The 15180-nt window shown below is 51.3% G+C and overlaps 1 protein-coding gene across 1 annotated transcript in view; it reads right to left on the minus strand.

Annotated features, from left to right (window-relative positions):
- Positions 1-15180, minus strand: part of SLC29A3 (solute carrier family 29 member 3) — a 35537-nt gene that overhangs the window by 4745 nt on the left and 15612 nt on the right. The window contains exons 3-5 of the mRNA XM_084751809.1: positions 11471-11553; positions 4592-4818; positions 1464-1626 (exon numbers count right to left, since the gene is read on the minus strand). Of these exons, the coding sequence (XP_084607935.1) occupies positions 1464-1626; positions 4592-4818; positions 11471-11553 (473 nt within the window). The remainder of the gene's footprint in view (positions 1-1463; positions 1627-4591; positions 4819-11470; positions 11554-15180) is intronic.

Below are 15180 nucleotides of genomic sequence, written 5' to 3' on the forward strand. Positions count from 1 at the left end.
ACATATATGATAATAATAACATTTTGAAACAAAAATCAATAGCAGAATTTTGATAGAAAGCCAAGTTCAGTGGTACACACCTGTGACCACAGCACCCAGGAAGTAGAGGCAGGAGCATCAGGAGTTCTATGTTATCTCCCAGCACATTGCAATGTCAAGGAGACCCCGGCTCAATAAAATAAAAACAAGAAAAACACGCTACTGCTACTAATAAAAAACATAATACAATAAACTAAAGTACAATTCTGGTTGGCTATAAACTGTTCTTCAGATAGGAAGTGCCACTTATCTGTGCTCTGCCTCCTGCCTGCCCTGGGAACAGTGACTTGTGACCTGTTCTGTTTTTCTCTGTGACCCCATGTATGACATTCTTTTAAAACTCTGACCACACTGTACAGTTGTAGTGTTGGTTTACTGACTGTATTAGTCAGGGTTTGCTGCTAGAGGAACAGAACTGAATACAGACACACACACGTACACACACACACACACACACACACACACACACACACACACACAGAGGGTTGGGGAGGGATTTATTACAATGGCTGTCTTAGCTGTGCTATTGCTGTGAAGGGATACTATGACCAAGGTAACTCTTACAAAAGAAAGTATTTAATTGGGGCTGCCTTACAGCTTCAGAGGTTTAGTCCATGGTGGAAACAATGGCAACATGCAGGCAGACATGGTACTGCAGAATTATTTGAGTGTTTGATATCCTGATCCACGGGCAGCATTGGAAGAGAGAGCCGCTGGGCCTGGCTTGGGCTTTTCAAACTTGAAAGCCCATCTCCAGTGACACACTTCCTCCAAGAAAGCCACACCTACTCCAACAAGGCCACACCTCCTAATCCTTCTTAAGCAGTGCCACTCCTTTGACTAAGCACTTAAATATATGAGCCTATGGGAGTCACTCTCATTCAAACTGCCACAGTGGTTTACAGGCTGTGGTCCTGCTAGTCCAACAATGACTGGCTACCAGCGGAAAGTCCAAGAGCCCAGGGCTTCATGCATTCAAGGCAAACACTCTACCAACTTAGTTAAATCCTCAGCCCCAGCTTCAGTTTTCAAAGAGCAGTAGAAAACACAAATGACGAGGATGGAACTTGAGAGAGACCAGGGGCCCCACAGACAGTGAGCTGAAAGTAGAGTGTGGAGTGCTGTTGACCCTGGCCCTGCTACCTCCTGGCTCCCTGACCGTTCTGACTCCTGGTTTCCTCACTTGCACGTAGAACTATTCATTAATATCCATGACCTTGCAGGCGATACCAGTTTAGAGGAGTCAGAGCCAGTTTTTCCCACCCAAGACCAACTTATGGAGCAACTGAGGGACCCTCCCCCAAAACAAAAAATTCCTTCCAACTTCAGCCCTCACCGCCCTGGGGGACAGGCCACCAATACAGACAGAGCCCTACAATCCAATCAGATGACTAGATGTGGAACGCAGGACAGGGTGACTTCACCTGGCATATTCCAGCTGGTACAACAGTAGGTAGAGCCCCATGCAGAGCCCAAGGAAGATAGCTGCCGTGAGGAAGAAGGCTAGGGCACTGTTCTGCACGTCACTGGATGCTGCCAGGTCCACCAGTGAGGCCACAGCACTGACTGTCCCTCCCATGGCTCCTCCTGTAGAGAGCAAGAAGACATCACAAGGACATCACAATGGGCTCAGGAAAACACAAGGTGTCAGAAGCCAACCCCTCACCCACCTGCTGACGCTGAAAACACCTTGGTGCTCGCCTCACAGCACTTGAAGCTGAGGAGGAGGTTAGAGATTGGAGCTGGGGTAGGCACAGGGTGGGGGCGGGGGGAATAGAACGCCCTCCAGCCTGAGCTCCAGAGCTTTGGACCATGGGGATGTATTTCTGTCCACCTTGCTGCCTCTCCCACATTGCAGGAACTGCCCTTGGCCCTAATAGACAATTCTTCCAACTTCCCCCAAATAAGTTGGGGCTGGAAGCTGGACTTGAGGGGCAAGTAAAACACGCAAACTAGGACAGGGATCCAGAGGACTCATGCTTGAATCAGAACCCAGTGCCGGCTTTACCACTTCCGGCTGTGTGATCCTTGACAAGCCTCTTGACCTCTCTGACCTCAGCGTGCTCATCTGTAAGTGGGACTGCCCACCCCTTAGGACGGCTATATGGATTAAAAGGATTAGTACATGTTAAACAGAGTCTGACACAGACAGGAGCCTGCACGCCAAACGAATCTTCAGATTCCCAATTAGCTATTTGGCTACTCCCATCTTTCCCACATCAAAGCAGCAGCAGTGGGGTAAACCCTTTGCCAGGGGGGGTTGCCCACTTCTGAGAAGCCTTAATCCCCACCTGGGCTCTCTGGAAGAAGCGGGGGGTTAGCTCAGAGAGCCCATGGGTGGCCGCAGGAGGAAGAGATCTTAACAGTCCTGCCCACTGATCCCCCTCTCCCTTCCAACTTGAATCTACAATATTATCGGCAGCCACAAACCGGGCCTCCGGGAGCTCATCCTTCATGACTCCCACTATCTCATCAGTTATGGAAATACATGCAAATGAGGACTTAGAAAAAAAAAAAACCCACCAGCACAAAACAAATGAATTGTTCCTCAGATGCCAACATGCACAGAATTCACAGATGGGCTCCTCTGGACGCAAAAAAAAAAAAAAAAAAAAAAAAAAAAAAAAAAGAAAAAGAAAAAGAAAAAGAAAAAAGAAAAAAAAAGCAAAGGAGTCTGGGGCCACTGAGAAACTGAGGCACATCAGCTAGTCCGGGGTGCCGGCCTGATGCTAGTGAGGGCCGCACTCGGGATCCCTCCTTCAGAGCTGACGGTCTAAGTCCTGATTTCTTTCACCGACTCTTTTTATTCTTTGAGACAGTCTCACCATGCATGTAGCCCAACCTGGCCCAGTACTCGCTTTCCTCCTGTCTCAGGTCTGTGAAATACTGAGGCTATGGGTGTGTGCCCCTATATCTGGCTACCCCCACTTTTCCAAAAATAGACTTAAAAAAAAATCCCAAGAGACACTCTCTGCTCTGGAGAGCTACAGGTGGACAAGAGGGGCCACTTGTTTGCCCTTGCAGATGTCCAGCAGGAAACTGTACAGAAAAGCTCCAACAGGGTGGGGCAGAGATGAGGGGATAAGAGTCTCCCTCTGAGGCCAGTGGTGACAGAGGGATTAATGTTTGATGGCCATCCCCCTCGGTCCAGACGTGCCTTTCTTGAAGCAATGCCAGGAGCGTGTTGACTGTACTCAGAAAACTCAATGACAAGTTCATTTCTATTTTATTTTAGGCCCAAGGGTTTCCCGGGATAGAAGCAAAGCCTAATCCTATATCAAAAATGGCAAAGAGACGGAGCTCATATCTCGACTCTGATCCACAGAGAGTAATTGCCTCAAGTGCTGGCTTGAGAGGGAATTAGAGGCTTGGGAGGAAAGATAGGGATCTATTAGTGATGTCTGGCACTGGTATGGAGCGGGGAGGGGATATGCGCTTGTCAAGGTACTTGTCATCCCTGCCACATCCTACCTGGCATACTAACTAATAGACGCAGTCCTGAGCATTGTGCAATTCTTCTCAGGTAGCCAAGTGTTTAAAAGCGCCAGGGACACATGGGGACACAGAGAAGAGCAGCCTCCGGGCTCGCTTTAGGAGACAGTGGTCTTTCACATAAAGCAGATGCTAACTGATCCAGCTCTGTTTACCTTGTGGGCCATCTGGGTGAGAGAAAAAACAGCCAAGGTCCCCATAACAGTCTTAGCATCTACTTCCGGACTTCAGCTAGAGAGACACCCCCTGGGAGGCAGAGCCAGAGCAAGCTGGCATGGCCACAGTCTAGGGGAATCAGAAGCTTTAGTCACAAGACTATTAGCTCTGACAGGACACAGTGAGAGTCATCTCTCTGTCCCTGACACAGGGTGGATCCTTCATACAACTGGAAAGGAAAGGAAAACAAAAGAAGAAGGGAGAAGGAGAGGGAGGGAAAGGAAAAGGAACAAGTAGGAAGGAGGCAAGATGGGAGGAAAGGAGAGGAGGAAAGGAAGGAAGGCTGGTTTTAGAAAGGATGCTCTGAAGACACAGGGTACTTCCTTCCATCATGGCTATGACCCGACCTCCCACCGACCCGTTCTGCTGCCAAGACCTCAACAGCTTCCATGGAGCCACAGAGAACCATCTGGAGCCTAGGTGAGCTTACGGGCTGTGGGAGTCATTCCCCACATGGCTTCCACGGCTACATCAAAATGAAGTGCTGCCTGGGTCTTCTCCGAGGATCACTCTGTGTACAACCTGGGCCTACTCCACAAGATAGCCCAGGCAACCATGGTGAGGTCCACATGGAATGTCATCAAGGCCCTGGGCATTAATTGAGCCACCCTCATGAACAGCGGAGAGCCAACTGGCTTTTGTTTGGTTGGGGTTTTTTTCCCCCATTTTTGTTTGTTTGTTTGTTTGTTTTGCTGTCCAAGCTGCAGACTTAAAAGAATGAATAGCTCTCAGCTATCAAGTCTGGGATGGTTTGCTTACTGACGCTAAGAAAATAAAGTGGACCCAGGACACATTTCCTTTTCTGGAAAGACCCCAGTGGCTCCCTCTCATGGTGGGCTCTCACCTGCTATCAGTGCCTGGGCATTGCGTATGGGGAAGGAGCCTGTCAGACCATACATGCTGCTATTGAAGGTGGTGGAGGCGCTGCTGACGATGGCCATGCACACGATGGTGATGCTGAAGAAGCCTCGGGTCCAGGAGGAAGTGTCCACCTTTACCAGCACAATCATAACCACGAAGACGGCCAATGAGACGGACAGTGAGGCCAGAACACGGACATGCACCTGGACCCTGAGGAGAAGACCAGGAGCAGCGGGAGGCGGTTAGGCTCCCCTTGGCTGGTGAACCACAGGAGAGAAGCGGGTGAGCGGGTGAGGTGTGGCCTTGAATTCTGCCTGGTGCATGACCTCAAGAGACCTGCCCTGTGACCAAGAGACTTGGGGGCCTGGCTTCCACTTCAGTAGAGGGGGTGTCTATCTACCCATGGGGGAAGGTGGAGATTCCAGGAAGCTTTTATGTAGCACAAAGAGAAGAGCCTGGGGCAGGATCAGTGGATACTGCAGATCATCGTCAACATGTGAGGATCAAGGCCAGGACACCAGACAAGATCCCACAAGCTACGTCACTGCCCTCCTGTTGGACTTCTATAGTGTTTAAACTGCACAACCTACCCAGCTTCCTTCTCCAAATTTAGCAAAGGGCGGGGGGAGGGGGGGCAGGAGGTAGGATCACCATCATCGATGCCATAGAGCTTGGTCTGTGCCCAATTTTCCTCCAATTGTTCTCAACACTCTACCTCGCTCGCATCCCACCCTGGCTCTGTGAGATTCTAATGTTCTCCACACTTCCACCCTCGCTCACCTCCCACCTCAGCTCTGTGAGATTCTAACGTTTTCTACTCTCTATCTCCCTTGCCTCCCACTGGGACTCTGTGGGATACCCTCAATCCCTCTACAGAGGTAAGGTACTGAGCTCAGAAAGGTTATTATGGAGCTGGCTCAGGGCCACTCAGCCATGAGCCCAGGAGCTCTCAGGGGGTTCTCCTAGATATCTTAGCTGGGATGATGGCTACTGAGACCACATCCTGCAGTCCAGTGCCAGAACCCCAGGCATTCCATTAAAATACTACCCTGCCTCTGAGCCACCTACTGACCCCCTACCTCCCCACCTACTGACCAGGGGGAGGGCAGGGAGAGGGACCATCAGAGATGGCTGTACATGGCTCTATCTTAACAGAGAGAGCAGCAACCAGAGGGCCTTTAGACCATCAGATTGGGATAAACGTTAAGCCTGCTTTCTGCCTTCCACTGGCCAGAGAGAAAGTTGGGGCTGAGAGGAAAACCAGATTAGATACAGAGGTTTTCTGGATTAAGACGACAATTCAAACGTAAAGGGTAGAAAAAGACAGGTCTGAGCTGGGCACAGAGGCACCGCCTGTGATCTCAGCACTCAGGGAGGCAGAGGCAGGCATATTGCTGTGAGTTCTAGGCCAGCCTGGCCTACAAGAGAGTCCAGGACAACCAGGGTTACACAGAGAAACCTTGTCTTGAAAAAACAAAAACAACAACAACCAAAAAAAAAAAAATGCAGGGAGGGGAGCTCCTGCCAGATATCACTCTGGATCCTGAGAGGGAGATTGGGGTTGGGGCGGAGGGGGTAGGAGCAGGCCAAGGGGAGAATGGGGCCCCGCCTCACCTCCCCTTTGTAAAGGGAAGGAAGGACACAGAGGGAGTCCCTGAAAGCTGGGATGAGATCCTAGGTGAGTTTAGCCCCAGCCCAGACTCTTCTGTGATCCTGTGTCTTACACACAGGCTCTGGACACTGATTACTTATGGGGCACAGGTGCACATGACAGAGTGGCAGGACTCGGAGCACCCCAGTACAGGAGGGCTGGTGGCATCTTGGGGAAGAGCTGAGAGGCCTCAAGGAAGAAAGCATGTATGTCCTTGGCAGAGACAAGACTGGCTGAGCCTTGCGGAGAAGAGCTGGAGACCAGCAAAAGCCCAGCCTGCAGGCGAGTGTCTTGTCTACCTTGTGAGCCAGGCCTTGATCTCCAGAGGGGCCACAGGGAGAGTCTGTGGGCTTGTCTCTCTCAGCATATCTTCTCTGAGCGAGAAAGTATTCCTTTATGTAAGCAAGGAAGAGGTGGTGGGCCATGCCACCCCTACCAATCCAGCTTCAAAGAATAACATTGATAGCCGGGTGTGGTGGCACACGCCTTTAATGCCAGCACTCAGGAGGCAGAGGCAGAGGCAGGCAGATTGCTGTGAGTTCAAGGCCTACAAAGGGAGTCTAGGACAGCCAAGATAATATAGAGAAACCCTGTCTTGAAGAACCAAAAAAAAAAAAAAAAAAAAAAAAAAAAGAATAATACTGATAGTCCCGCCTACCACAAGTCAGGGGGCTTGCCAACTGTGTAGGGTAGGATTGAATGTGGAGTGCATCCCACCCCCATGAAGATGCACAGAGCCCCAGCACCATGGGAAAAAGGAGATTCCCTCCTAGACTCAGCTATGCCTGAGGGCAAATCTGACTTTAATTTTCAGCTGGAAAACAAATAACACTTCCTGCATTCCATTTGTTACTGTGTGTACCCATTAACACAGAGACATCAGGGTTCCAGGAAAGGGGAATAACACACCCTAAAACTCCAGAGCTGGTGTCAGGACATTGTGGTCCAGGCTTTGGCTGGACCACTGACATTTCCCAACAGCAGCCTACAGCTGTAGTGACTGGTATTGAATACCCATCCTAGGTCCCTCTCTGTGGGGCTGGGTGACAAAGCCACTTTCTTGCTCTCTCCATATTCACCCTTAAATTTACTACATGCTCTTGAACTTTCCTTGTTTGGGGGGCCTGCATCTGGGAAACCTTAAGCCTCAATAACCACCAGAACCACACACCGGGGTACCTCTTCTTAGACTCTGCAGGGGTTTCAGGCTGGAGAGAGGCCAGGTGGACTGGCTGGACCCCAGGAGCCCACAAAAGCTATTATGATAAAAGAACCCCAATGTACCCTGGAGGCTTGCAGCTAAGCCTGACTTGATGTTCAAGGTGACCCTAACATACTTACCTGTCCCTCAGAGCCCCACCTTCGTGGCAAGAGAAGCCGCTTACCCCCCTACACTGCCTTGGCTTTGTCATGGATTTGCTGTGCGACCTCAGACAAACATTCACTCTCTCAGCACCTTTCCTACTCATCTCCAAAATGAGGCTGGCCTAGGTGATAAGAAGGTCCTACCGAAGAAACTCCACTTGGTGATACCTAGGGACAAAATATCAAAAGGTTTCCATGGTTCCCCGGGGAGGACTGCTGGAGGCAAGAGACTGACCAAGGAGGGAGGAGGTGTGACTGCATACCTTCCTCTGCTTCTAGGCATTTCCCTGCACTTTTAATGATGAGGTCCTGTGGGGTGCCTGGGGCTTTGGCAGGAATTGGTGGCTATTTACTGGGGAGGGGGGGCACCCACTGCACTGCTTGTGGCTGTCCCTCACCTACCCAGGACTCCTTCTCACCTGTTCTTTCTCCCTTCCCTTACCTAAGCACCCTCCAGCAGAGCACACCCCGCCCTGTGCCTCCCCGGCCCCCCCCCACTCCCCCACCCCCGCTGTCCCTCAGAAGCCCCACGGGAGCTAAATTCAATGTTCTGAGGCTGGCTGCCACGTGGTAGCGGGCCAGCCTTACAGACACTATGGGGGCACACTGCCCTCCCTCTTGTAGGGAGGGTGGCTTGTGATGGAAGCTCCTAGGAATCTAGGGAAGTGCTGGCTTGCCTAGCTAAAAGGCCACACCACCCTGCCGCCCATCCCCACTTCACTCCCTTGCCAGTGAGAGTCCAGGACCCCAGGGGACTGATTTCTTCCCAAGTCTCCTAAATGTAAATCTGGCTCATCTGTATTTATAAAGCTGCAGATTTAACATAATAAAACACTTGGCGATTATAGATGAGCCAGTCAGAGAAGCCAGGGTGCTCCAGGAGGGAGGAAAGGAGGCATTTCAATCTCCCACATTAAATGAAAAACAGCCTCGCCCCTAAACTGTCCTTGGCAGCTGGCTATGCTGGGGTTGGGGTGCTGTTTCCCCGTAGCCCTCAAGCATTGCCTATAGCCTGGGCTAGGGAGCCTGTGAAATTAATTCCCTGCCCAGACCCCCTCCTAGTCACACACACACACACACACACACACACACACACACACACACACACACAAACACACACCCTGTGCCCCCACTCCGTGGGCCCCCTCCATCTAGCAGCCTGAGGCCTGGCCTAGGGGACTACAAAGCCAGGACCTAAGCACTCACAGGTAGCTCAGGTTTTAAGTGCAGACAGACTGAGGGGGGTCCCTCTAGAAATAAATCCCCACTCTAACCTCAGGGGCCAAGCGACCCGGAGCTGTAGTGGCCTAGTGAGCGAGCTGGGTTTTTGTTGTTGTTTTTTATTTTTTCTTTAAGCAAGGCCACTGATTGGCTGACTGGCTATTGTGACTGGAGGAACCCAAAAGGGACTTTTCACTGTTCCTGCTGATCCCAGATCTGGGCCAGCTTTCAGTTCCATGGCCACTGAAGAAAACATCAGGGATGTGGGTCCACTATGGCACATCCCCATGACCAGGAAAAATAGGATGTCACTCTAACCTCCCAAGTCACTGCACATGCAGTGAAGGGGATACACACACACACACACACACACACACACACACACACACACACACACGTGTATATATATATAATCTCCCTGGAGAGATGGCTCAGAGGTTGAGAGCACCAGCCACTCTTCCACAGGTCCTGAGTTCAATTCCCAGCAACCACATGGTGGCTCACAATCATCTATAATGTGATCTGATTCCCTCTGGTACATAAAATAAACAAATAAATCTTTAAAATCTCCCTTGTTAGGTGGTGGCTTGGATCTAAAGGGGACAGGAATTTTCGTCCACAGGTAACTGAGCTGTTTCAGCTATACAAATGCCCAAGGCCATAGAGCAAGTGGAAAGAGAGAAGTCACAAGGCCTGGAAGAGCAGAGGGTGGACCTGCCTGCCACTGCAAGTGCTCTTATCTTTCTTGCCTTCTTCTGGCACCTTTTCCTCGCCTCTCTCTGGACACTGTCCTCACCGGCTGGCAGTACTGAGCTTTTAGCCATAAGAGCAGAAGATGAACGAAGCCTGTCAGGTGGGGCAGGGGTCCTTGCTAGAGGCCAGGAATGGTAAGAGAAATCTTGGTTCCTGGTCCTTTGTTATCTCTTCGCCTTGTCTGGAAGCTATACTTGAAGATTTGACTGAAGTGAAGAGAGCTACCTGAACAGCTACCTCATGGGTTAGCTGACTGGACTGATCATTCCATTCCGTTCCCCATGATCACTATAGGTTCTGCCAGAAATCCTTCATAGGACCCCACACCAGCAGCTTCATGGCATCCTATTTCCTGGGGGCCCTCCTTTTGTGCAGGAGCTCTGTCCCCCTCCCCAAAGCTACTGTCCACTTATCTGTAACCTTTTTTCTAAAAACTATCCCCTATGGCATGTGAATTTCATTGTATTAAGCAATAGAAGAAACCAAAAGCCACTGGCTTGGGTGGCTTCTAAGGGTGACCCTTGAATTTTCTGCAGCCTTTTCCTACTCCGCCTCACCTAAGCCCACTGAGAGCTCAGAAAGGCTCTGCTGAACTCAAAGACACCTCCAAGTTCTCCCACATCACTTGCACCCCGCAAAGGGTGGATTCTGAAGGCTAGGTGTCTGGGAGGGAGACCTCTGCAGGCAGCCCTTAGGGCCAGGAGGGGAGGCTGAGTTCACCCCCTCTCAGACTACACTTTGGATTTAGGGGGATACAGGTTCTTTAACACTCTCTCCATGGGGAAAGGGGATCTCTGTCCCCTTGAAATGGAAGAGGCCTTGTGACAGCCTTGGCCAGCTGAGTGTGACAGAAGTGACACTATGTGGCTTGTCCCTGGCTCTCATGGACCATTTGCTCTTCAACCACAATGGGAACAGTCTCTGACCACATGTGAGCAAACCAATGAGGAGAGAGAGACAGGGAGGTGGGAAAGGATGAACAGTTCCTGCCCCAGTGCTGCCTGACTGCACCAGCATGTTCCAGCTGAGCTTGACTGATTCCAGAACTCCAGATAGTGAGGGAAACTAATTACTGTTACAGTTGCAAGCCACCGTGCTTTGGGATCTACTATACAACTGTGCCCTGTACCCTGATGTGTTTAGAAAGACTTCTCTATACACAAGGCTTAGAGTACATTCTGCTCTTTCCTCCTGTGCCTAGAACAGACATTACTAATCAATCCTAGCACCTTTGCTGAGGCCAGATCTGCCTTAGAATGCTTTTCAGCAGGAGATCCAGGAGTTACTACTAAGTGACTAGACCAGGGATCTGAGGTTTCCATGAGCCGTACTCCAGGGAAGCCCGGGATTTTGGACCACAGCGAGGGTATAGCTATTGCCTAGAGGTAGCTTCAGGAAAATGCAGATGAGATACTAGCACTGTGGCTGTTGTCATGTCAAATTGAGACTGGACAGGAAGGGACAGCCAGCAGAGTCTATGGACCATACCAACTTACTTCTCTCTTAAATAATTCCTCCCACCATGATGTTAACCAGAAGCCTTTCCCAGTCATTACCTATGAGATGCCAATATGAGTAGGGACACATCAGCTGGTATTGTCAACATATTACAGAATGGTGAGGTGAATGTTTCCTGAAGGGGGGTGGTGGTGGTGGCCCTTACCTGGCTGTCACTACAAGTGGCTATAGATGATGACTCCTCTGTCTGGAGTCCCCAGGCACCTGCTCCAAGCTGTAAACTTCATGGCAAGGCTGAACTGTCTGATTCCAATTTGGGGAACCATCATTTAAGCAGAAAATTCCTGCTGTAGATTGGGGGAGAATGGAGGAGGCAGGGGGTTGAAGGTCAGGGGAGGGAGGATGGTGACATACCTGTTGACAAGCAGGAAGTTGGCCACAAGGCACAGTACGGAAGGCACAGTGGAAGCAATCGCCAGGTAGCTCTCAAAGTAGTTCTAGAAACACACAAGAAAGGAGGCTGCTTGTCACTCAGGGCTGGTGAGGGCCTTGGACGAGGGCTGCTTTGACTGTCCCCAGATACCTAGGAGGCAGAGCTAAGTCCACCCAACTCCATGTGGTGCCACCCCATCTCCAACCTGACACTCAGGCATTCAACCAATGGCGGCCAATGACAGCTGTGCTACACTTAGCTTTGCTAAGTGCTGGGGTCACAGGCTGATGTTGTCCTCGCCTCCTGGGAGGCCCACACTTCCGGTGCTCCACTTGCCCCGGCCACAGACTGGATAATGGGAATGGAGCTCAACATATAGCTAAAAAGGAAATCCCCACCCTATTAATCTTGTGGCCCTTTCACATACTACAGTACCTGGCCTCTCAGACCATTTAGACATCTCCAGATCTCCACCTTACGGGAGACAGCTCCCACAAAGTTACTGCGGGTCAAAGCCAGAAGGGTAAACACCTTCATGATGAACCAGGAGAAAGGGCACTCCTCAGGGAGTGATGGGGGACTTGCCCAGACACAGCAGGCTGGGACCCAGGCTGGCCTAGTACAAACTGGATGCAGCTCTCAAACCCCAACAGCTGCCCACTCATTAGGAGAGACTTGACTGCGTGGGCATACCCATCTCTAAAAACAACCACATCCAGCTGTGGCAGGGAGAGGGACCCATGACCTTCAGTGAGGAGGCCCTGGCTTCTATCCCCTAGCACTATAGACAGAGAAAAGGGGGATGGACTGTAGAGGAAGGAAGAGAGGGAGGGGAAGGGAAGGATAGAGGAAAAGAAGGAGGGAGGAAAAGAGGAAGAGAGGGAAGAAGGGAGAGAGGAAAGGAGAGAACGGAGGAGAAGAGGGAGGGAGGGAGAGAGAGAGGGATGGAGGGAGGAAGGGAGGGAGGGAGGGAAGCCAGGCAAGGGCTGACTATCTTGATTTGGTCATGAAGCCCAGAAGAGCTTTGAGCTGCAGTAAGGCTTTTTTAAGCACTGGCTTCCTAACAAACAGAGGGATTTAAATGGATTACACCACTTAACTCTAAGTAAACAGAGAGCGGCACCTGAGTTTTCCACTGGAGTGCTTAAGAAATGCACTGCACAACCGAGAGAGAAAACAGATCTCGGAAGCCAAGTGCAACGAACAGCGCGCATGAGCATGCAAGCATGCGTGAGTGTGTGCGTTTGTGTGTGTAAAACCCTTATTCCATTTACAGCCTGGGAGGATCAGGATGGAGGAGTACTTCCTCCCCCCGACCCCACCCCAGAACGCAGTGAGTCCCACTGGGAGTAACAGAAGGAGTGTGAAGGCTTTTTCACAACTCCAAACCCAGAGAGCTGTGAGAATTTCCTGCTAGGTTTTTTACAGTTGCTGCTGCTCGGCAAACCAGAAGGGAGCCGAAGTTTCAAGGGGTTCCAGAAGAAGGTGGGACCTGCCTCAGAGAAAGTAGAAACCACATGGGAGCGAGGAGAGATCCTGGGGCAGTGGGGCTGGGGCTAGGTCTTGACAGAGGGGTTGCACAGAACATAATGTCCCGGCCCCTCCGGTAGCGCAAACCCTCCGAGGTCCCTTTGAAGGCTGCAGAGGGCTTTGTGCTCTTTGGAAGGGGCGCACTGACTGTAAGGTGACAGCCTTGAAATTAAAATGATAATCGCAGCTCATCAGCCGTGAGTCTTAGAAATAGCCTTCTGCCTCTGAGGTGCCCCCTCATTGTCCCTGTCCTGATGGGCTCAGCAGAGCCTGCCCTGGGCTAGGCAGTCAGTCAATTACCTCTTGACACACTGGCTGAGCCCACGTGAAGCCAGGCAGGCAGAAGAGGGAAAGGAGAGAGGGAGGGACAAAGGCCAGATGAGGGCTAGGGGAGAAGTGGACAACTCCTGCCCTTGGCCAGACCTGGAACAGTGGCCACATGAGGTGGAGAGCCTGTTTTGCTTTTTCTCCAGCTGAAAGTCCCTGGGTATTTTAAGGATGGGGATTTTCCAGGTAACTGAATGCTCTGCTGAAGGCTGTGCCTTTTAAAGTTGGAATGCTTTTTCAGCACTGACAACCGCAGGAGAGAGACTGAGTCCATCACAGTTGACTAAGCCCATTTCTCTACTTTATGAAGAACGAGGGGGGTGGGAGGGGCATGGAACTCTACCCAAGAGAAGAGTACGTGACTGAGTGTCCATGCACGCCGGACACTTCAGTTCTTCTGTTCATGATTCTGAGGAGACAGGTGGCCCTCTAGGGAACCCTATATATCAAGGGTCTGTAGGTGACCTCAAGTTGCTAAGGCTGGTATCTTGCAAGAACAGAAGCTGTTTGGGGTCAGCCACCCCAGGTACTAGGTTCTGTCAGGTAGTGAGCTTGGGTAAGTGAGCTTGGAACCGACCCTCCAATGGTTTAGTCTCATCAGCGAGAACCCAGCCAAGACCCCCGTGGACCTCTAGCCTGCTCTCTGGGACCGCTGGTCCCTCCAGCTTCACCTTGCCATGTCTCTGTGGAAATGCACCAGTTTCGTCAAATGATGCTTGATATACGTGCTACCCAGGCCCGCCAGGCCTATGCACTGTCTGCTGTGCAAAGGGCCTAGTAACTCTCCTAGAAGGCTGTTGGAGGCAGGGTAAGAATCAATACCCCAGAGTTCGCTCTGATCAGTGAGAGGGAGGAAACAAAAAGGTGTTCACAGATTAAATGGCTCGTCTTTTCCTGTCCTAACTGGGGCTCTGAAATGGCTTCTGGGGAGACAGCCATGCATCTAGGTGGTAGCTGTATTTACTGCTAAGCTGTGGCCAGCTCTAGGGGCCTGAACCCTGGTATTTACTCTCCGTCCCTATCTCACTTCCTCGCCCCTCACTCTGACTCCTGGCAGAATCCCTGCAATGGGGTGGCCATGTGACGGAGGCCAAGCTTTGCCTAAGCTCCTCAGAGCTGTTACATCCATGGTGGTGCTGATTATAATGACCAGAAAGCCAAGTGGGCCTGGTGGAACAGCAGGGAGAAGACAGTAACAAAGCAGAAGGCAGGGGCCTCCACAAGCAGGCTTTTTCACCTTAGCAGGCTGGGCCCTGGGCACAAGATCTGAGCCTAGTGGGCCACTCTAGGCCTTCAGTCATGGCTGGGCAGCCACTGTCCAGGCCAAGAGCATCTTTTTTTTTTTAACTCATTCCTTTGCTGGTATCCCGCCGCCATGTGCAGTGTAGCACAGTACATATGCGCATGTGTGGGAACAGAAGTATCTCCGTGCCTGACCACCTTTGGGGGCCCTGAGAAGCACACTGCTTTGGCACAAGAGACACAGTATGGTGACCACAGAAGGTGGAGTGACTAGAGGTTTCCAGTAGGACCTGTCTGAGTGGCAGCTGGGAGGACTGGGGGGTGTGGGGGGTGGGTGGGTGTGTCCACAGACATGGGAGGATGATGAGGTGTGGGGGTGGGGAACAACTCAGCATGAGGTGATAGGACTTTGCCATGTTTCCTTTGGGAGTCAAGCTGAGGCCTTGCTGCCTTTAGCGGGGCACAGTGCCAGGATTCTAGACAGCCATGCCCCGAGGGTGCTAATGTCAGAGGGGGCACGCTGAGTGCCCAAAGCCAGTGTGAAGAGAGATGACGCAGCTCTGAGGAAACAAGAGACAGCGTTCCACCCTGG

Source organism: Acomys minous, assembly GCF_964271855.1.
Source record: "Acomys minous genome assembly, chromosome: 13".
Lineage (NCBI taxonomy): Eukaryota > Metazoa > Chordata > Mammalia > Rodentia > Muridae > Acomys > Acomys minous.